The sequence below is a fragment of the Arvicanthis niloticus genome, chromosome 23 (genome assembly GCF_011762505.2).
Source record: "Arvicanthis niloticus isolate mArvNil1 chromosome 23, mArvNil1.pat.X, whole genome shotgun sequence".
NCBI classification, from domain to species: domain Eukaryota; kingdom Metazoa; phylum Chordata; class Mammalia; order Rodentia; family Muridae; genus Arvicanthis; species Arvicanthis niloticus.
This window is the reverse complement of record NC_133430.1, coordinates 35,926,682-35,950,408: the sequence shown is the minus strand read 5'-3', so window position 1 is coordinate 35,950,408 and position 23,727 is coordinate 35,926,682. Positions and strand designations below refer to the sequence as shown.

At 43.8% G+C, this 23,727-nt stretch overlaps 1 protein-coding gene across 2 annotated transcripts in view; it reads right to left on the bottom strand.

Annotated features, from left to right (window-relative positions):
* The window catches only part of Dcaf5 (DDB1 and CUL4 associated factor 5), a 94,073-nt gene continuing 70,346 nt past the window's right edge, over window positions 1-23,727 (bottom strand). For both annotated transcript variants that reach the window (XM_076921845.1, XM_076921846.1), the window contains exons 8-9: window positions 12,309-12,436; window positions 1-4,447 (exon numbers count right to left, since the gene is read on the bottom strand). In XM_076921845.1, the coding sequence (XP_076777960.1) occupies window positions 2,678-4,447; window positions 12,309-12,436 (1,898 nt within the window). In that variant the 3' untranslated portion in view covers window positions 1-2,677. The remainder of the gene's footprint in view (window positions 4,448-12,308; window positions 12,437-23,727) is intronic.

The following is a 23,727-nucleotide window of genomic DNA, read 5'->3' as shown; positions in this document are numbered from 1 at the left end:
GAAGTGATTAATAGGTTTATTTGCATATACACAGAGAAGAGTCAGCATTGTTGGGTAAGAGGAGGCAGGGCTGTGAGGAGGTAAGGCTTCAGCAGAGGAAGGCACCTTGACAGACAACACGAGACTCCTATGAAATCAGCACATTGCAAACTTCATTTGCCTCAAGCCAACAGCTCATTGAACTCATATATGGGTTGAGCATCATTTACAAAACCAGGAGAGAAACAATGGGAAGAGTGACGGCCTCTGGACCCGCCACTCCAAACATTATGTACAGAACGCAGGAACAAAACCTGTCTGATCAGTGCCCTCTCCTGCTGGGAAAAACAACCATCACGGAAGAATCTGGGGATTAAATATGTCTTCAACACGGGAGGCCTGACTTCTACAATGATTTAGGCAAAGGGGTCTTTGATGTAGCTCCGGCCAGGCTTCCAATACACACAACACAAGGCCTCTGGAAGTGAATGTGAAATGGCTAAAAGAAGCATCCGTTTCTGTCCTGCTCTGGTGGTTATTTTAGGGCCCATCTCCTGCCAACCCAAACCTATGGCGCTGGAAGTCTCTCCCCATGATGGAAACCATCCCGCAAAGGATGACCTTTCTTGGCTGCTACAGTTACATACTAAATAACCTCTGACTTTTGAATGCTTTTGAATTCTCAAATGAGATAAATTTTAGCAATGAAAGACCGCATTTGACAATTGGAAACTAATTATTAATAGCTAATTTTGCTTTCTTTTTCCTCCAGGAAGATATTGTGAATCTATCTAATTAAAGTAAAACAGAAGAACCAGGTAAGCTGACTAAGGGGAAGAGAGACACACACTGAATGGTTATAACTTTTTTTTTTGTATATAAAGGGTTAAAAAATTCCAATTTAATAATTTTGAAAAAGCAAATGTAAAATGACTTGGGCTTATAAAACCAGAATTTACAATTATCTGTGAATAGTCAAAAGATAAATCATAGAACCATTTTGATTACAAATCTAAAGTAATTCTAACGTTGGTTACAGAGTCACTGTCCTGCCCCCCAGGAAGAGTCCAGCTGCTGACTGTATGCACCCCCAACCTACTCAGGCGCCTTCCTCTCCTTCCCAACCCATGCTTCTACACTTCAGCCACACCACACAAATACTAGGCACATCTTCCTTCTGCGAAGCTCAGAAAGATGACACATATCCCCCTGGCTCTTACCAACTGCCTTCCTTTGTAAGAACCCTGGCTCCCAGCACTGAGCAGCATCTGTTCTTCGGCCTCCACAGGTGGTCTTCTCTTGGCTCCATTCCATCAGGACAGGGTCTCCTCAGAAAGGAATGCTGGGTCAGTGAGGCCACAGCTGCCTTGTGCTAAGCCCTCCCTATGCCAGTTCCAGCCAAGCTCCAGCTGTCTAGCACCTCTGCATCCAACGTTCCACTGTTCTATCTTCCTCTTGCTTTAACATCTACACCAAGACATCTGAGCAGCCTTAGGTCTTCCTGTCTCGCACAACCCTTCACTGACAACTCAGGGACTACAATCACCACTACACACTGGAAATTTGATATTTTCTTCTCTCCACTGTTACCTACTTCAACAGAACAGAATGTCTTCTGGGAGCCAGGACACAAAGCATACTCCCTGTCTCTAACAGACGTTACTACTCTTCCAAGTTCAGGTGGAACCCACAGCCTCTGACAACTCCACGCCTGAGGGAAGGTGCCAGCCCCCATTTCTGACTGATGGATTGGCACTGGATTAGAATACAGTACCACATTCTGTTCTTCACTACAACTCAGTAGCATTCTTCTACCAGCCATTTTATTAGAGTGAGGGGTCCTTTCTTCTTTCAGTATGCCTGGACTCCATTACCTGGAGCCAAGAAAGCACCTGCTGGCCTTAAGTGCCTCTTAGAACCCAGCACCTAAATGGTTAACGTATGTTGTCCACTAGTCACTGTATGGCACCTCACAGCACACATCACAGCTCTGCCCCTTCTGCACACAGCGACACTATCAGGATCTGAGCTCTAACATCAACCTCTTATTAGCATGAGCAGTGTTCCACTCAGAGACACAGTAAATGCTCATGTGATGTGTTAGCTGGAGAAAACACGGAGCATTTAAGAAAGGAGCCATGTTTTCCTCTTCAGCACAGCCAATGAGCTGAAGGAAGGCCTCTTTCCATTGGCATCTCCTTTCTGCTAGCATAAACGTACACTCACCGGCAGCACAATCTGATCTAAGAGACACTCTTTGTCAGGACCAGGACACCATGTCACGTGAACAATGAACCGGTGTGACGGCAAAAGCTACAGAGTCACAGGTCTTTGCTGATGGACAGTTAAAGGAAAGGTCTCCTAAGACAACAAGCCCACATGTGCCAGTGGGCACATACACACAGAACAAGCCAAATGTCCCAAGACGGGCTCATTGTCACAGAACCTGCACAGGAATGCTATGCTCACATCTCACTAGAGAAGAGCCAGTGGCAGTGCCCTCGACAAAGCACAAGGCAGTGCCGGCTAGACATTCTGACCCACTGGTGAGTGGCTAACAGAAGGAGCAGCAGCAGACACGGTTCAGGCCCTGGTTTTATGTGCCTTTAATACTTTTTCCTTTCCTCTGTGTTCACTAAACAAGAAAAATTACTTTGTAAGGCTACTTTTTGTAGCTTTTGTTTTCCCTTTGTATTTATCATGTTTTTAATTTCTTCTCTGAGGAGGAATTCTCTGAATCTGTGTCTTCCAATTCAATTCGGTGCCTTTTGAGGCCACTTTGGCCATGAACAACCTTGCTGCTGTCCATGGCTGAGGGGTCAGTGGGGTCCTCTCTCATTCCAGCACTGGGGGTCTCACAGGCCATTTCAGACCCACAACAATCTTTGTGTAGAAGTGTCCCTGTCAGGGATGGGCTATCATGGTCAGTGTCTAGGTGTCCTGGGGAAGAGCAGGCCACTGTCTCCAGCTCCCCCGAGTTCTGCCCATTGTTGTGGGGGTGAAGGGGTCTGGGGTGCAAGCGTCCATTGTTGTGGTTGGCACAGATGGTGTCAAGGCTCCTCTCCTCACTGTCATCAGACTGGGTCCTGGGACAGTTGCCAGATGCACTGTTGAGAGTAGAGCCCGATGCCTTGGGGACAGGAGAGGAGGGTGGCTCCTCAGCTCGACTGTTCAGGGCCTTGCTCAGAGCCTTTCCATTGAGCTTCTTGGTTTCAAAAGAGTGTTCTAGAGGGCCACTGTTGTTAGTGTCCTGAGAGGTGCCTTCTGGCACCAGCTCTGCCCGAGAATGGCTGCAGTGCTCATGGCCTGCACCGCTGTTGGGATTTCTAGTGGAAGTCCCTTCTTTACAAGCATCACTGCTGCAGCCTTCAGGAGGCAGGTCCTGGTCCCTCTGGGTTGTGGCTGTTAGACAAGCTTCCTTACTAGATGAAGGGGTTGGGTTGTCTTTGTGGCTGGTTCCCGCTCTTCCTTCATCTGCCCCCTCTGTCACTAAGGAGCTTTCCCCATCTTTGTTATTGGAGTAAGAGATATAGGAGTAGCGGAGCCATTTGTAAGCTTTATATATCTTACGCTCAACTGATTCCATGTTGGCAGCTGGTGGTGCCCGGCTTGGCTGAATATCCAGAGTGGAAGAGCTCCGCTCAGGGGAGGAGTTTGGGGAGGAGGAGAGGTCGTCTACCTTGATCTGTGGGTAGTCGTAATTGTCCTCTCCAATGTAGGTGTTGGTGGACTTGACTGGAGCAGTAGGCCGCTCTTCCCGGGCTGTCTTCTGTCGCCTCCGCATGGCATTTCGCTGCCGGGTGGTGGCTCGGCGTTGGTTCAGTTCCTCTTCCTCCTCAGAGCTGGTGGAGCTGCTGGAACTGCTAGATCCATCCTCAGGGCTGGGTGACCGTGGCCGAGGGAAGAGATCTGTGTCCAGTTCAGCCTCACAAACATTCTCTTCAGAATCAGACTCGTTGGACAGGGCCATGAGGCGTTTGTCCTGGTAGCGCCTCAGAGCAGACAGGCGTTGCTGTCGAGAGGCCGAATCCTCACATGTTGGCGTTGCTGGGGTTGAAACCACTGCATTTGTGGTGGTGACACGCAGGGGCCCCAGATGGAAGGCGTTGTCGGCAGACTCATCTACTGTGGGAGGTGGGGAGCGGGGCAGTGAGGCTGAGGATTCCGAGTCAGTGTAGCCCGAGCGCTCACTGACCCCCGCATGCAGCTGAAGGATAGTACTCTCGCTGAGGTCACTGTCTGAGTCTGAGCTCCAGCCCTCAATTTCACGGCGCACCAAAGAGTCAAAGAAAGCCATCATCCGGGGGTCTTCCTGGACCGACTGGTTAGCATAGTCGTGGGACAGGCCACTCCCACTGTTCAGTACAAGGCTGATGTATTCTTCATGGGTGTAGAGGCAGCGGGAGTCATCTTCAATCCTACCATCGAGGTCTCCTGTACATCCTGGCTGCTTGTATGGGCTCCAGATCTGCACAGAAGATAAAAAACAAAGCAACCAGGATTGAATGGGAAGCGTTCAGTAGCTGGCCATGATAAAGACCACTAAAGAGTTCCCCCGATCACTGTCATTTTAAAGTCACAAAGCAACTTTAAAAACATTTTCTTGCAGGTACAGTGTCACTTCTGTAATACTAGCACTTGGGAGGCTAGGAAAGGAGCTCACAGGACAACTTGAGCTGTGTAGCCAGAACGTATCTACAAACAAAACAAAAACCAAACTCTTTAGTAGACTGGCTCTTACAAACTGTCTATCAAAAGTACGGCTTCGGAGGTGGGAAAAAGCAGTTTAGAGCATAGAATTGAACTTGGATCTAGAGACCCAAGGATGTCTTTAGGCGGAGTTTACCCACATATTTTCTCTTCCCCCTTATGTTTCCTGCCAGTACATTGGAAATTATAACTTTAAGAGGATGGGTAAAAGATGACTTGAATATTAGGCAATGTAATTTTAAAAGTTTCAGAAGATTGAAGCTATGCACAGAGAAGAGTTTTTCCAGAGTGAAAATATTCCTTGCCAGGCATGGTGGCACACTTCAGAGGCAGAGGCAGGCAGGTTTCTGTGAGTTCAAGGCCACTCTGGTCTACATAACTGAGTTCCAGGGCTATATTGTGAGACCCTGTCTAAAAAACAAAACCAACCAACCAACCAACCAACCAACCAACCAACCAACCAACCAACCAAATACACACCCTAAAGAGATTTCAGCCTATAGCCCTACTTCTTCCAAACAACAACAATATTCTATTTTTAACCCTGAGAATTACTCACTGGTGCCTGACAAGAATAGACAACTGCCTACACTGCACTTCCCTCTTGGACATGCAGGCCTCAGTTACCCAGGAAACTGGGTTCTCTTAACCAGGGAGGTAGTTGCTGGCTTGCTTCAAGAGTAATTCTCATAGCTTCAGGAAGAGATGATACACACTGTCCCTGGAGGGGTGACTAACTTCACCCCTTACCAGGTTTCTCCCCCATGGATAAGGATGTACACTCATACTTTAGCAGCAAAACTAGAGTTTTAAACTCAGGTGTTTATTTCACGCAAAACCAGGAACTGTGTTAAGTTATGCAAAATCAAGTTTAAGGTAATTAAGCTGTCGATGCAAATGAGAACAATCAACTGCGCCTGACAGCCAGGCCGGTCCACAGGACAGCACCGAGCAACTCAGTTATGCCAGCCCATAGCCATGGCACCTCAGTGAAATTCCAGCCATTTTCTTGCCTAGCAGGCTGGTGCCTATGTTTAGATGGCACCTCATCCTCCCCCATTCACTTTCTCTAAAGTGCACTAAGAGCAAATTCACCTCTTAGGAAATGTCCAAGGCCCGCTACCCTTGCTACACCTTTCTTGGCGATCCCTGAGGTGGTTAAGACTTCCAGTTCATAGGAAGCTGATGATACCTCAGGCTAGCCACTCCTCCTCAACAGCAGCAACCCAGAAGCACTCTTTCAGTTTGTTTCCTTTGTACATCCAGGACAAGGTTGACCATGAAGCCCCATTAAGAGACTGTGACTCATTAAGTCACAAGATCATGCACTCAATGCTAACATACAATAAGCGTGGAGCAAGTAGCAGAAAGCAAAGGTTTGGTTTGAGGAACAGTTGAATTCTTTGTGACAGCCAATCACAAGCTTGGAAAGTACTTAGGTGGCACAAGGCTCAAGCTACTGCCAACCATCTCTGCAAACAGATTCTGAGGATATCAGAGTTTGGTGTCTTAGGAAGGGAGCCAAAGGGTTCAGAAGGTAACTATCTTAGGATGCTTTTTCGGATCTCATTCTTAATTCTGAGCCAAGGGTTTCATTTACCCAGTTTAAAAAAAAAAATGTTATTAACCATATTCCCTAATTTGAAAACAAATGTATTTTTCCTTCATAAAAATCCACTCTGCTCATAGAAATGGCCTAATTACTTCACAAGATACTTTTTAAAATTAAAAATTTTATTTTACATAACCTCCCTCATAAACCACTTTAAAATTGATTTTTTTATTTTAGGTACTTTAGCATTCTGCCCACCTTGGAGGCCAGAAGAGGTAGTCAGACTTCCTGAAACTGGAGCTACAGAAAGTTAGGAGCTACCATGCAGGTACTAGGAATTGAACCCAGGTCCTCTGCAAGAACAGACAGTGCTCTTTATCACTGAGCCATCTCTCCAGCCCCTTAAGAAGCCATTTTTAAGGTTTTAATCTCCCAGCCCCCACATTTTCTCTTCAGGAATGAAAATCACAATTTTAAAGGTCAGTTTTATTTTGGCTCTGGAAGGTGTCAGGTTAAGCTGAACTGTGTATACTCTCGAAGATTGGGGCAACAGAATAAGACTGGATTGGGACTGGATAGTGGACTCCTAGTTAACTCATGACCCTGGGTGAGGAGTGGCTCATCCATCCAAACAGTAAGTTAGATGGACTCTAATGTAGCCCAAGACTCAGAGCAAAGCAAAACTTCCCCCTAGAAGTCAGTGTTTGTTTGAGACAGTACAGAGCAGCAGAAGCCCATGTCCACCATTTTCCACAGTCCTGAGCAAATCCCTTCACCCTGGAAAGCCTCCATTTCTCAACTACAGTTATACAGAGTGATAACACGACCGAGGCTATAGCCAAGCACTGATAGGCTGCTGCTTCCTCTTTAACTGGTGGCTGAACCCGACAGCCAGAAAGCTTCAAGACCAAAATGCTTTAGCTGGTCATCAGATTACTGACTCCCCGTTATCCTGGTCCAGAACCACTTTAAACAATTATAAAACTGTCCGTTTCTTTCGATCTAAGTCAACAATTGAAAAGCACAACAATGCTGGGCCTGGAGAGATAGCTCAGTAGTTAACAGCACTTGCTACTCTTCCAGAGGACCCAGGTTTGATTCCTAGTACCCACATGACAGCTCAAAATTGCCTAACTCCAGTTCCAGGGAATTCAATGTCTTCTTCTGACCTCTGCAGGCACCACGTAAGCATGTGGTGCACAGACATATATGCATGCAGAATGCTCATACAAATAATAATGCTCATAAAATACTCATACAAATGCTCATAAAATAATAAATGTTAAAAATTTAAATTTAAAGACTTTAGGCTAAGTGAATGTAAGATTCATAAAGAAAATGAGAGAACAGAAGTAGGAGTGCCCACTTCTGCTTGTCTCTTGAAGTCTACAGTTCAAAATCTAGCTCAGATAGTAACCTCTATTCCAAATGAGATAAATCCTTCTTTCTTTCTTTCTTTTTTTTTTTTTTTTTTTTTTTGTTTTCAAGGCAGGGTTTCTCTGTGTAGCCCCAGCTGTCCTGGGACTCACTCTGTAGACCAGGCTGGCCTTGAACTCAGAAATCTGCCTGCCTCTGCCTCCCAAGTGCTGGGATTAAAGGCGTGCGCCACCAACGCCCGAAATCCTTCTTTCTAAAGTGTTTTGTTAGCTGGGCAAATACCTTTAATTCTAGCACTTGGGAGGCAGAGATAGTTTGAAGCTAGTCTGGTCTATAAAATGAGTTCTTGGACAGCTAGGGCTACTGAGAAAAAACCCTATCTTGAAAAACAAGCAAGCAAGCAAACAAACAAACAAAAATTTGTCTCCATGTCTTGGGAACCCTTTTATCTTTATCTCTTCTCTCTCCTTCTAGGGAGACTTGTGTGACCTCTGTCATTATGCTCCCCATGGGGGCAGCCATGAACAGCACACACACAGTAGATATAGAGCTTTGGAGGAGAAAAAAGAATTTTCCCCATCTTCTCAAGTTTTAACTATAAACAAACTCTTTCTTTTGCTACGTGTGGGCATCCAGAGAAACAGAGAGCCTGTTATGGGTGTGAAGAGGCTGGCTCTCTCAAAGGGGCCTCTTTTCCAAGCAGGCAAGTAAAGGATGAGAAAGAAGAGTGGACAGAGGAAATCAGATCCCATGGGAGATGATGCTCCTGGAGCTGCTAACCTGAGCCTGTAGAAGCAGCAAGCAGTGAAGTGACATTCATTACATAGCAGTTGTTAGGCCCAGGTAAATCCCAGGCAAAGGTGACAAGCCCTCACAAATAGGAGACATATGCAAATTGCTGAGACTTAGGGGTCTTTCAGGATGATATAGGCTTAGGCAAGGGTGATCATTCCAACAGAGAGTTGGGGCCAGCACTTAGTTTCAACCTGGTCCTTCTCATTTGCCTTTCCTGCATTTATTTTTCCCTTTTTCTTTCTTTTTTTTCCTGAGACACAGTCTGGCTGTGTAGCCCAGGCTGACCTGGGAATGTGCTGTCCTCTTGCCTCAGCCTCTTGAGGGCTCACAACCAAACCCTACACTATGCCCAGCCAGAGGCAGGTGGGGAAACATGAGAGAGCAAAGCTGAGAACCCAGAGCACCCTTCGTGCTCTACTCTCACTGTGCCCTCTCACAGGTTTAAATGGCCTCTCTGTTTCTATGGGAACCTGGGAGCAGTGAGTTCCACAGCTCAGTCTGGATAACCTCACAGAGAAAACATTTTCTTCCCTTTCTTGAGAACTTGGCCAGTTTCCAACCTATGACCTTTAGAGTTAAGACTTCAGTTGACTAAACAATATCTGAGGAGACTCAGCACAGAAGCATCCAAGTAGATGCCAAACAGGAATTTCTCTTCTAAAGGAGATGCCCAAGCCAAGAGCTCTCTAAAGCGAATGACGTCAACAGGCCTAGAAAGGGCATGGTTTACAGTGCCAACCTATTAATCATAGGCCAAAAGAGAGGGAAGCAATGTGAGGGACAGGGCTATTTCAATGACCGTCCTAGTAAAGGACGACAGAGATGGTCCGGTCGGTTAGCTGTCCGCTTCCTTCCCCAGCAAGGTGAAGGTGGTGGGGTCAGGCCCCCTCCTGGCTCTCCATACATTAAATTTAATGCAATTTAAATTTCATTTTCTGCAAATATAGGGGACTGCAGAGTACTCTGTTCCAAATGATGTATCTATAATTCTCTCCCTTCTAAAGCTCAGGGATCACTGAGAAGATGGGGTGGGAACCTGTAAGGGGTGGAGGTGATGGACGCTTCAGCAGAACTGTTTCCTGGACACAGCAGGGCAACTATACATGTGAACTCAGAGGCAAACTTAAGCCACACCAGACTCTAGCATGAATGGGAAGACGCTTACCAAGTCCCAACCTTTGCTGAGGAGCTAGAAGCAACTAATGGCTGCTAGAGGAACACAGGAAGCTACACACACCCCTTACCACCACCCCCCCCTCATACATATATGAAAGCACTAAGTGGACTAAATGAGCTTTAAAAAAAAAGCACATAAAGTTGGGAGGGGAGAGTGGTGGGGGAAACAGGGCATGAATTGTAAAGGAGTGGATGCCTGTATGAAATTCTCAAACAATAAAATAAGGAGGGAAAAACACTAAATTATCACAAATACACTCTTTGATGTCTTTGATGTGTTTATAAAAAGATAAGAGAGAGGGGGATATGTTCTATGGAGGTGTGGTGAGGTGTGGGGAAGCAGGAGCCTCCTTGGGCCCATGCTGAGGCATCCCTTCTCCCTGAGGGACCAGCTACATGACGGTATAGTATAGAATAGTTTATTCAGGGTAAGGGGAGAAAGGCAAAGACACACACACACACACACACACACACACACACACACACAGAGAGAGAAAGAGAGAGAGAGAAAGAGAGAGAGAGAGAGAGAGAGAGAGAGAGAGAGAGAGAATAGAAATAGAAGAATAGAGGCCAGCCATGAGCATGGGGGTGGGGGGGAAGGGAAGCAGAGAAAGAGCAAGAGAGAAACAACAGGGCAAGAAAGCGAGGAGGGGCAAGTAGCCCCTTTTATAGTGGTCAGGCATACCTGGCTATTGCCAGGTAACTAAGGGGGCAGAGCTTAGACAGAACATTAGCACTTTTACTTTCCCTCTGAAAATTCTCTCAGGTTTTATTGCCATTAAAAAAAATATTGAGGAAGGGTTGGAGAGATGGCTCAGTGGTTAAGAGCACTGCTTGCTCTTCCAGAGGACCCGAGTTCAATTCCTAGCAATCACATAGTGGCTCACAACCATCTGCAATGGGATCCAATGCCCTCTTCTGGTGTGTCTGAAGACAGCAACAGTGTACTCATATACATGAAATAAATAAAACCTTTACCAAAAAAAAAAAAAAAAAAAAAAAAAAAAAATTGAGGAATTTTAACTATTTTAAGAAGCATAATCTCTCCTTACTAAAAGTCTCTAAAAATCTTACTAAAAATCTCTCCTTTACTAAAAGTCAAGTTATCACAGATCCGAAAGAATCGATCATTTTATGGGGGCGGGAAGAGCTCAGTAGTAAAGCACTTGCCTGGCACATACAAGACCTTGGTACAATCCCTAGTACTGGGCGAGGTGGGAGAGAGGGGGCAAGAAGAAGGGAGGGAGAAATTATCATTTTCCCAAACCTTTGTTTCCTTGGATATGGAAAAGGGCTGCTAGCACCTAGACTGGTGAGTGACAACAGGTTAGCCTTCTGTGGTAACAAGCCAGGCTGGCTCCCTCTGTGTTAGCCACACAAATACTCCTCAGCCAGGGTGAGTGTATTCAGATAGCATGGTTAGTATTCACCTTTAAGTCACCTCAATCAAAACCACATGCATGTTTTGTTTTTTAAAATGAATTTTGAGCTAATTTAGTCATGAATTACTCAGTTAAACTTGTGCTAAACCTGAACAGCAATTTAGACGTAGGACATATCAGGTAAGAGAACAGACAGTAATTTCCTAATCACGTGAAAGTGGAGAGCAGAACTTACTAGTCAAGATCAGAAGCTACTAGAATACAACCTGTAAAGTAGTGTCCAGAATACACTTCTGGTTTCAGAGCCTGATGACTAGTTTTGAAAGTGGTTCTGGAGGTATAGCTCAAAGCCAAACAGAAGTCAGAGGATGCTGGGCCAGCCCCAAAATTTGGTTTAAGGCCATCAAACCTAAACTGAGATCTATCTAGGTCCTAGGTAAAAATAAGCATGCTCGGTTAGCAGTTACTGAAAAGCACATGAAGGGATATTTATGGAACATATATAATATAGAAATGTATCAGATGCATATATACTGATTATAACAAATAAACAAATAACAGCTACCTATCTTTCTATGGAATTATATATACACATATAAATACACACATACACACAGACATACACACACATATTTAATTTTAATTTTTTTTTCCTTTTTTGAAACAGGATCTCTCTAGTCCAGGTTGACCTTAAACTCCCTATGTAGTCAAGTATAACCCTGGACTTCGGATGCTCCTGCCTCCGCCTCTCAAGTGTTTATATTTGTTTACAGGTATGTGCCACCATATCCAAACAAATGTACATTTCTGATAAAAATGAACCCATATAAAAGTTTTATTAAAAAGTACACTGATGTATTAATAAACATGTTACATAAACATGATTCTGAAAGAAAGTAATTTTTAAAATCAATTAAAAACAAAGAAACAAACAAAAACCAGACTCATATAGTGTGCAGCCCTGCCTGACCTGGATTCACTGTGTAGACTATGTTAGCTTAAACTCATAGAGATCTGCTTGCCTCTGCCTCATGAGAGCTGGTATTAAACACATGTACCCCCATGCTCAATCTACTTTTACAACATCAACTTCTAATATTTTAATTCCCTTTAAAGCCAGATTCTTGCTCTGCAGCATAGCTAGCTTTGGGCTAGTGATTCTCCTAACCTCAGCTCTAAGTGTCAGGCTTACAGGCAAGTACCATCTTTCCTGGCACTCATGGAGAATTTTGACAGTCAAAATATTTATATATAAATCCCTACACGCGTTGTTCTGGTTTCTTCCAGTTATGAACTACAAGCATTTCCCTAAAAGGACAGAAGGGAAAGTGCCTCACCTTGATGATCTTTTCTACACCAGAAGAGCAGATCATATAGGTGTGGGGGTTAAACCGGACCTGGTTAACGATGGACCGATGCCCTTTCAGCACCATGAAGGCTCCGTTGACCACCCTGCCAATGCCACCTAGGAAGACAGAAGCAAACAAAATCGAATGATAACAGGTTCCAGTCATGACATATAAACAACTCTGAACATGGCTGAGATTTTGATCGACTATGAGAGCAGAATGCAGAATCTTTAGATACATTGCTAGGGAAAGAAGAATAGAACGGCCTTCAGCGCGCTTACCGAGAGCCTTTATTTAGCCTGTAAGCAATGCCCACACCCACCCACAGCAATTCCATTGTCAATGACCCAAAGCTACTTAAAATGTCAAGTTTTTGGTCTCCAAGTTTTTTTTTTTTTTTTTAAGATTTATTTATTTATTATATATGAGTACACTGTAGCTGTCTTCAGACACACCAGAAGAGGGCATCAGATCTCATTACAGATGGTTGTGAGCTACCATGTGGTTGCTGGGATTTGAACTCAGGACCTCTGGAAGTGCAGTCAGTGCTCTTAACCACTGAGCCATCTCTCCAGCCCGGTCTCCAAGTTTTAATCCAAATGTTATATTGGAAAAAACAACAGAGCAAAATGAGATTGAATACTTGGGACAAGTCAGGCTGCTAAGCCAGGAGCTTGCTAAACCAGGAACATGTGACGACTTAAATCTGTTAATGTGTGACGTCTTTAATCTGTTTAACTGTCAATTTACACGAAGATGACATTAGAGTGAAGAAAACAGGATAAGGTAAAGAATCCTCCTTTTGCCCTTGGACAGCAGGAGAACTGAAGACAAAGGAGATCTGGGTCCCAGTCATAAAAGCAAGTAGTAAGAGTGGGAAGGAGGCCCAGTGAGACAGCGTGGCTCAATGGATAAAAGCACTGCTGCCAGCCTGACAATCTGAGTTCAATTCTAGGGCCTCCCAACCATGGCAGGAGTTGTCCTCTGACACCCATATGCTGTGACACACAATAAGTACCAGGGGCCTGGAGTGTGGTAACAGACCAAAAATATTGTCATTAATGAAGTTGGGCTAGATTCAGGTTCATTATCCTGGCAATGGTATTATATCCACACAGGACACATGCACTGCATTCTGAAAAAGGCTGCTCTGAGGTGTCACACACGACTAAGTACAGCTAATAAATAAGGCAGAGCACGAGGCATCCAGACACAAACCAGAGTGTTACTTGGCCAGTGGATACTTTGTGCCTCTACTATGGAGGCAAAGGACTGTTAAGTATGGTCTCTGTTGCATGTGTCTGCCCCACCCCACAAAAACTTTGATCAAAACTCACTCCAGACATTTCCCAGTATCTCAGTGACGAAGCGATGACTACAGCAATATGTCTTCTCCTAACTAATCTCTTTCTAGAAAATTTTCCACATTGGCCTCCTGGATAAAGTAGGCTGACATGGTGGGATACAGGCAAGTCTGACCTGTGAGTCATGGGCTGCATGTATATCCCAGGATAGGAGTGTAGCCTGACACATCGTGTCACAACATCAAGTGCCCGAGGGCAGCATGGAAGGAGGGAAAGAGGGCTCGGGCCTAAGGAGAGAGAGATCCGTAGGAACCTAAGAGCATACAATAGCTGTCCAGACATGGGGCTCACAGCATTCCTCGGGAGCACCTTTAGCACTGATGCTCTGGCTTATTTTAGCAACAATTTCACATTGTAGTCCATCACTGGAGCAAGTACTGGAGCAGGACCTGAGACAGATGGTCATAGCACACCCACAGTCAAGAGCAGGAGAATGAATGCAGGTAGTATTCAGCTAGGTTTCTACTCATATACAGTGCAGGGCCCTAACAGCACTGTCCACAGTCAGGCTGAGCCTTCTCACATCACTTAAGACTATGCAAACAGTCTTCCAGCTGGATCTCTATGGGTTCAAGGCCAGCCTAATTTACACAGTGAGTTTCAGGACATCTGGGCTACAAAGTGAGACCCTGTTTCAAAAAAAAAAAAAAATCCAGAATAAATACAAACAATCTCCCAGAGCCATGCCCAGAGACCAGTCTCATCTAGACAATCCTTCACTGTGACTCTCCCCAGGTAATTCTAGGTTGACAATGAAACTAACAAGCACAAGCAGCTGTGTGTCTGCTTTTGTAGGAAAGGTCAAGCTGACAAAATCAAATAAAAAACCAACTAAACAACAACAAGAACAACAAGGTTACGCATACAGCCTTGATCTCTGAATTCTGGTTTTTTTTTTTGTTTTTTTTTTTTTTCGAGACAGGGTTTCTCTGTGTAACCCTGGCTGTCCTGGAAGTAACTCTGTAGACCAGGCTGGCCTTGAACTCAGAAATCTGCCTGCCTCTGCCTCCCAAGTGCTGGGATTAAAGGCGTGCGCCACCACCGCCCGGCTGAATTCTGTTTTTCAAACATCCTGTTCTTGCCCCCTAAACTGGGGTGGTCACTAGTAAATAAACTAGATTAAAGCTAGCATCAATCTTCTGTTTAATCTAACTGTGGTAGTTCCCCCCACCCCCTTCCTATCCAGATCCAGTGAATCTGAAAAAGGGTCTGGTGATAAAACAATTAAAGGAAGCGTTTCTGCCATCTGCTAGGGTGGCCAAGGCCGTGCTCCTAGAACTGCAGCAATGGAAGGCTCCCTGTGCACTTACAGGACTTTCTCAGCACAGAAGTAGCAAAGTAGCATCAACCTGTCTTGGGATTGCATTGTGCTAAAATGTTTGATTCCAAAACCTGCTGCTTGGTTGCTAACTTGAGTTTCCTAACAATTGTTAAATGAGCTTTCCTTGGGATTAGGTCAGAATGCCCCACAATTTTTCAAATAGCCCTAAATATAGTCCTGCTACTTTATCCTGGGTATTTATGTGAAGCAGCATGCACTGCAATGATGATTACACAATCAAAGTTTCTATCAGCTCTGGACAATGTTAGAGATTCTCTATGTCTGCAGTATCTAAAACTCAGCCACGACTCAATTAGTTCCTTATGTAAAAATAAGCAAGCAAGCTGGAGATGCAGCTCAATCGCGACCAAGGCCCCAGGCCAACTCCCAGCAGTGTAGTAAGCAGGGGTGTGAACAAGCACATCTATACCTCATTAGGATGCAAATTTGCTTTTTCATACAGATTAAAATTATACGGATACTAAATAACTGTTTAAAAACCATTTTTAATAATTCATTATCAGTAGTTGTTTGGTATTTATATACCTATCTGATGTCTATGTACCCAGGGAAGGTGAAACAGGGTTGCAAAGGGGAAAGCTCATGATGTCCTGTTTGTCAGTATGGTTCTCAGGCTTCAAATGACTTGAGTGACTGGACAGTTTATGTAAACGATTTGTTGAGTGGAGTCATGACCTAATCACTAATAATGAGTATCAAGAAATAAACTAGCGACGGGCAGTGGTGGCGCACGCCTTTAATCCGAGCACTTGGGAGGCAGAGGCAGGCAGATTTCTGAGTTCAAGGCCAGCCTGGTCTACAGAGTGAGTTCCAGGACAGCCAGGGCTACACAGAGAAACCCTGTCTTGAAAAAAAACTAAGAAAGAAAGAAAGAAAGAAAGAAAGAAAGAAAGAAAGAAAGAAAGAAAGAAACAAACAAACAAACAAACAAACTAGCACATACTCAAGAAAAAGGACCTATCTTCCCAAGCTGTTATTTGTTCACAGTTCTGTTAAAACAGTCTTTTCTTAGGGCCATCTGCTTTGGTTGGCTTTGCCAAACCTGACAGCACTGATTTGTAGGTTTCGCTCAAAAGTCAAAGACAGAGACCACAGAGATGGCTCAGCTGTTGAGAGCACTTGCCACTCTTCCAGAGGACCTGGGTTCACTTCCCAGCACCATGTGGTTGGCTTACAGCCACCCCAGTTCCAAAGGATTCAAGGCTGTCTTCTGGCTATGGGGGCACCACACACAGCAAAAACACTCACACACAAAAATAAATAAATCTGTTTTTTAAAGAGTCAAAGCCGAGGCTAGGAGATGGCTTACTGTGTAAAGTGCTTGCTGCACAGCATGAAGATCTCTTGATCCCATACAATGCCTGATATACAAAATGGCAAACAAACAAACAAACAAACAAATAAGACCTTGTCTCAAACAAGGTGGAAGGTGAAGACTGACACCTGAGGTCCCCTGACTGTTACACATGCATGTGCGGTCCCCTGACTGTTACACACGCGCGCGCGCACACACACACACACACACACACACACACACACACACACACACACAAATAGTAAAGTCAATGCTGAAGTTCCAGTGTAGCCATCTTTCATGAAAAAGGGATGCTAGAGGTTGGAGAGTCTATAAATCCTCTTATGTATTCTGCTACAGATTCCAGAAAACAAAGTAAGAGTGGGTCATCTCATAGAATCCCATAAATGTTCATTACTCACTACCTTAGGGCATACTGGGATCCAAGTGACTCAAGACAAAACACCTTGCGCAGAATTCAAAGATCTTTCTAAAATGCCCTGGTAGTTTAGGTATAGTGGGGTTCGTGCCTATAATCCCGGTACTTAGGTCTACAACAACCAAACAACCAAACTAACTGGGCTGGGTGTGGTAGCAAACATCCCAGCTACTAGTAGTGCTAAGGCAGGAAGGTTACAAGTTCAAGTCCAGTCTGAACAACTTAGTGAGACTCTTGTCTCACAATAAAATATAGGTGGCTGGCAGTGTAGCTAACTGGTAGCACACAGCACATTTACCTAATTCAATCCCTAGAACAGAAAGAAAAAGAGAGGTGAAGAGAGAAGGAGGGAGGGAGGGAGGGAGGGAGAGGGTGGTGGTGGTTAACCAAATTGGTTTTTGCTTTTTCCCTCCATATTGGGTCCTATGTTCTCACAGAGAGGACAAAGGCTAAACATTAAAGTCCTAATCTCTGTCCTCTCTCCTCGTGACATTCCTTCCAGAAGAGGAAGGAAAACCCACTTAATTAACACTAAGATTAGGAAGGCAAAAGCACTGGAGCAGTACTGAGGAACCGGGACTGGGGACTGGAGGAGGATGACAGGAAGGTAAGATGCAGGCTGAGGGTAATAGGGCAGGCCTGTTATCCCAGTCCTCAGAAGGCTGATGCAGGAAGCTTCTGAGCTTGAGGCCATGGGATTTACTTTGCTTCAGACAGCAGCAAAACAAACAAACAAACAAATCAAGGAAGCAAAATAAGAAAATTTGCATTTCCAAACAAGCAAGAGCACAGGCCTTCATGAAGAGAAAAAGAACTTGGATTTTGCAGATTTAGATGCTGACACACCCAATAAAGTAAGACAGAGCCAAACAGGTAAGACAAACTTGCAAAGCACAGTTATGAGCAAACACCTAACAGAGCGATACAATTTTAGAAGTTGAGGTATCAGGTAATTACAATGATACAAGGGGGAAAATCCCACTAAAATCACATCCGTGGGCTTAGGGAACTTCAACGTGGCAGCATGTGATGCCACCAAAGAAGCCAACGGCTCATTCAGTTTCGACCTGTCTGATCCTACTTGCCTATGTGATTCAACACAGCTTGGCTCCTCCATGTTCATTTTTTTCAGTAATTCTCTTCCTTTTTCCTTCTCTCTTTCTTTTCCTTTTCTCCCCTCTCTGCCTCCCCTGCTTCTCTCCCACCACAGGTTTTTGCTATATAGTGTGGCTTGGCCATGAATCCATTTTACCTCAGCTACCTGGCAGGGATTACAGGCATACAGCACTATACCTGGCCACAGTCATTCTTTCTTGGCTACTCAAGAAATCCTCATGGTTTTACTTCCTACATGTATCTCTGATCTAACTTTAGGGCCTAGGTTCAAGCCACCACCATTCCACTCCTTACACATCTCACAAGACACACAGTAGTTCTCCCCATTCCTCTCCTTGAGAGCCCCACTCCTACTCCTACTGCACACCCTCAGTATGTAGTGACTCACTCAGTAAGTTCCCTCTGCTGAATACCCAGCCTCCTTTGCTCCACTTACCTTGGACCTCATCTCACGCACTGTGTATCCCCTGTGACACCCTTGCTCTGCCTCAACCCATTAGCTTCCATGTGTGTCAAAACACACTGGAGCCACTCCTGCTCCGAGACCACTGCTGACCCCCCGACTGATCCTTGCCCGTATCTTTCACTCTCTAAGGGTTTTGCTCAATTGTGACCTTCTCAATGAAGCCTCTACTGAACATCCGATCAAAATCTACATCTACTGACTCCCCAAGACATACTAATGCCGTTCTGACACCCCTGACTCTGTTGTTTTCCACTGCACAGCTAGACACTGTTATTCACATCTGCTGTTCCTTGTCTGAAAAGTTCCCCTCACTAAGAGTAAACTCTGTGATGACAGGACTCTTGTCTCTGCTGTATCCCCAGTCTCTAGAACACTGTCTCGCAGCATGTTTCCAATAAATATTTGATGACCAAACTAAAACATGAATATATAAGACTATAGACTACGGGGGGGGGGGGGAACTCCACTTGTGGGCTCTATTACCCACCATATGGATTTATCCAGATGTTTCTTTGTCTCTATGTTCCTGATGTTAATTTTGGATATTTCTTTTATAGCATTTTTACTATAGTAAGAGCAAAGAAACAAAAGCAGTTAAACTCCCACCTATCCTTTATAATGCTTTAAAATGTCAATTCTATGAAAATTTTACCAAACTCCTGAAATCTATTCATATTCCTCTTAATAATTATCTTTTTATGGACCTTGAAATCCTCACATGTCTTGAGATATCAGTCCAGAATCTACTTCTAAGTTAAGTATGTGCACATGTAGGTAAATACCCTTTTGCTTACCCCTCTTAAACGTCAAGAAAGTCAGAGCTGGGAATGTGGCTCAGTGATATAACAGTTGCTCAGTATATTCAAGGCCCTGGGCTAAGCTCCCTCAGCAGTGTTATGAAAAATAAAACTGAGTTGTATCTTTTCATGATCTGTTCAAATAACTTTGCAATAATGTTTTCTCTAAGATACTCAGTAAGTAAACGGATTCAGGTAAAGCCCCTTGTCATACTCTCTGGAACAGAGCTTGAAGGAGAAAGCTAGAGCCTTAACCTGCAAGGATATGGCTTGGTAAATAGTGGCTGAGAAAATTAGCCTACTTTATTCTTGACCCCACTGTTTACAAATATGGGTCTCCAGAGAGTTCCAGGCAAGCCAAAGCTAAACAGAGAAACACTGTCTTAAAAGAGAAAACAAAACAAAACAATAAAAAAGTTTATAAATATGAAGGACAAAAGACATTTCTCTTCCTGGCACACTTAGAAATCTTAACATTTCCAAAAGGCCTGAACTAACAGTTGCAGGCTTTAAGTTTCAAGTCACAGAGAAATAAAATCAAGGATACTGACAAGACAGAGGGAGCACTGGCTGTCTCTTGGGGACATGTAACCACTTCAGAGATGTTGTCCCCCATCTGGGGGACAACAGTGCCCTCAGCAGAGCTCCAGTACTCCACAGGCAGCCAGGCTTCATCGCACAAAGACAATTAGACTGAGCTCTCCCTTCATGTGTACTTCACATGTCTGCAACCAACTATGTGTGGCCAACTGAAAACAGCTGTTTTTCCAGTTACAAGGAAGGAAGAAACAGATGCCTAAGCCTACCTCACTGAGACCAAATGTATGTGTAGGAAAAATAAGAGATGGCTTAGCAGGCAGAGGCAGCTCCCACGACAGATGAGCAGAGCTTGATCCTTGGGACCCACACGGTGGAAGGAGAGAAACAGGTATGACAAACTTGCAAAGCATAGTTATGACAGAGCGATACAATTTGGAAGTTGAAATATCAGGTAATTCCAATGATACAAGGGGAAAAAAATCTGCAGGTTGTCCTCTGACTTTTGTGCACATGTGCACACATAAAGAGTAAAGTTAAATATAGAAGAAAGGAAGCAATATTGTCTATACATATATGCAGGCTGACAAATACACCTTACAGCTGTTCCTAGCCTACTGCCTGCGCGGTGGCCAGCGTGACTTGAGAGTGAAAATGCGCTGTTTCCCCTTCTATTTGAGAAAAAGTCTGTCAAAAAGGGAATCCTTTAGATGACTCATGACTCCAGCAGTCTTCATGTAAGAACCACTAGGTCATTCATTCATGAGGATACAAAGGACAATGCCTCCATCCTGGATGACACTGTTCCTCTGTGTAGGCCAGGCTGGCCTCAAACTCACAAGAGATCCTCCACCCTCTGTCTCCCGAATACTGGGATAAGAGGCAGGTGGCACCACTGCCTGTCCATCCTGCCTTTTTTAAAGGAGTGTGCAAAAAAGGAGAAAACTATTTGCTTTTTTTTTTTTTTTTGTTTGTTTGTTTGTTTGTTTGTTTGTTTTTCAAGACAGGATTTCTCTGTGTAGCTTTGGGTGTCTAGAACTGTAGACCAAGATGGCCTCAAACTCTGTGGAATTAAAGGTATGTGCCGCCATTGCCAGGTGGGAGAAACTTTTTAAATAAGGAAGAAAGCACTGAGTTTGTACGTACTCTCAGAGGAACACCAAGAAGGTAGGCACTGCTGCTTTGGATGACATTATCACTCTGATTTTACATGAGAAGAATCAGGCAGGAAGGGTTACAGTGTTTCACTAAAGCCCCAAACTTTAAGATGAATGGATCAGGAATTTAAAAATCAAGACTATCATTTCATCTAGATTATACACTTTTTCCATAAATAATAAGGTCAGGTGTAGAGAGATACAGCTTAGTGGTAGGGCACTTGCCTAGCACGTATGAGGCTCTAGGTTCAGACAATGGTAGTTCATACTACTATCACACTAGTAGAGAAAGAGAAGAAATATGTAGTATGAAATTAAAGTAGACTCATACCTCAGGGAAAGCTGCTCTGAGAAAACTTTAAAACAAGTTAGAAGAAAGAGAAGCACAAATATTTAAAGAGTAACCTGTCTCTCTCTTACTTTGACAATCAATTACTTCCATATCTAAGTTACTAGAAAAAAAAAATGCTTTGGATTTGCACTGATCAAAATACTCCTAGCAACAGCAGTAGCATACATATATTTAACTATTAGTATTAGCACTCAGGAGGCAGAGGCAAGCAGATCTGAGTTTGAGGCCAGCATGGCCAACATACTGAGTTCTACATCAGCCAGAGCTACATAGCAAGACTTTGTCTTAAAAAAAAAAAAAAAAAGATTTACTTATTTATGTATGTGCTTCTATGTGTGGGTTTGCACACTCCATAGATGTGTGTGGTGGCCAGATAACAACTTGCAGACCTGCAGAGGACAGTCCTCTCCTTCTACACCATGTGGGCCTTGAGGACCAAATTTAGGTCATCAGGCTCAACAACAAAGGTCTGCAGAGCTATCTCAGCAGCCTATGCCTTCTATGCATTTATATACTGTTTTAAGAAAGCTTCTAGGGCTATTAAATCATGGGAAGAATGGGGACGTTGCCTAAAAATGCCTTAGACAATAACAGTTTTTGAGATCTGCCTTAGACTGTTCTTTGATTATGACAGCACTAGATCTCAGGCCTGTTGCTCCTTTCCACTGCTGTGTAAGTAATTTCCAGTCTGTCTTATTTTCAGGATTATAATACACAACTGATGCCTTTCCTTCCCACTCCAGAGATGTAAACATTCTCACAAGCATTTTCTTTGCCGCAGTAAAAGCTCCCAATTCTAGTCCATCCTCTAACCTGGGGATTTTGAAAGTAACTTTTACCAACTGAAAAAGGAGACCTAACCCTGCTAGTTTGAGAGTTTGACATGAGTTTGGGTCTTACAACAGATATGATCTCCTCTATTGTAGGAGAGAGATGGCTCAGTGGTTAAGAGCACTGACTACTGCTCTTCCAGAGGTCCTGAGTTCAATCCCCAGCAACAACATGGTGGCTCACAACCATCTGTAATGGGATCTGATGTCCTCTTCTGGTTTGTCTGAAGTCAGCTACAGTGTGTGTGTGTGTGTGTGTGTGTGTGTGTGTGTGTGTGTGAGAAATAAGTAATTCTTTAAAAAACTAATTTCCTTAGAATTTGTATAACATTAAAAAAGAAATCACACCTCAAATATCCGAAAAGATAAGAGAGGAAAAGGAAAAAAAGCCCGATTTTGGCTCACACTCAGGGTTTTTTCAGCATTTGGCAACAACTGTAAAGCACACAGCAGGCATTTAATTAATGTTGATTGCTTGTCATATAGAGTCAAGTATTAATTGTGCCATTAAGGTGCATAATAGTTAAGTCAGCTTTCCTTATTTGCTTACCTTAGTAGTTTATATTCAACAAATATGACTAAAGGGGGAAACCATGCTTGTCCTCAGTCCAGAATCAAGCAGTTAATTTAAAAAGGCAGAAGGATGGATTAGGTCATTTCTCTTTGATGGAGGCAAAACAAAAACTCAAGCGCCACATATAGCCCTCTGATGTGCTGTTGGCTTTGTTGAAACGTGCTGAATTTTTTTTTTTTTTAAACTATGAATTAATTGCTAGCATTTAAAAATTGGAGGGCCAGACAAACAGCTCAACAAATAAATGAATTTACTGCTAGGTCAGACGACCTGAGTTCAATCCCTATGCGCATACCCTTCTACCATATGGTAGAAGAAAATAAACTTTCAAAAGTTGTCCTCTGATCTTCACATGTGCACCCAGCCATATGGGTATGTGTGAGGGCACATGTGTACAATATGCGTGGGTGGGCATATACATATGCAAACATAAATATAATTTTAAAAAGCAGAGCTATTACATTATAAAAAAGGAGATGTCAAGGGCTGGAGAGATGGCTCAGTGTTTCTGAGCACTGACTGCTCTTCCAGAGGTCCTGAGTTCAATTCCCAGCAACCACATGTGGCTCACAACCATCTGTAATGGGATCCGATGCCTTCTTCTGGTGTGTCTTAAGTCAGCTACAGTGTACTCATATACATAAAATAAATCTTAAAAAAAAAAAAAAGATAGAGAGATGTCAAGCATTTCTGAAGCCAGTCTGAAAAAAGGCTGATAACACACCCAGAGAGCAGTTACATCATCACGCGCCTCTCTAGAGCCTACTTGCTAGGAGCTGCTCACCCCAGGTAAGCTAAGGCCTGAGTGCTAACCGATGGTGACCTGAACGGGTCTCATAAGCTGTAGGTGGAATTAAAGGAAAATCTGAAGATCGAGGAGAACCATAGCTCCATCTGCTATGTGGCTCTTACAGTCATTTTCAATTCTTTTGTTTTCTTGTATTTGTGTGACTGTGTGCGCGCGCGCGCGCGCATATCTGTGTATGAATGGGTGGATGGGTTTATTCTCATGAGAGCATTTATATGAGAATGTGTGTGTGAATGGATGTGGGCTTACTCGTGTGTGTATATGTGTGTGTGTGTGTGTGTATGAATGGGTAGGTTTATTCTCGTGTGAGTATGTATATGAGTATGTGTGT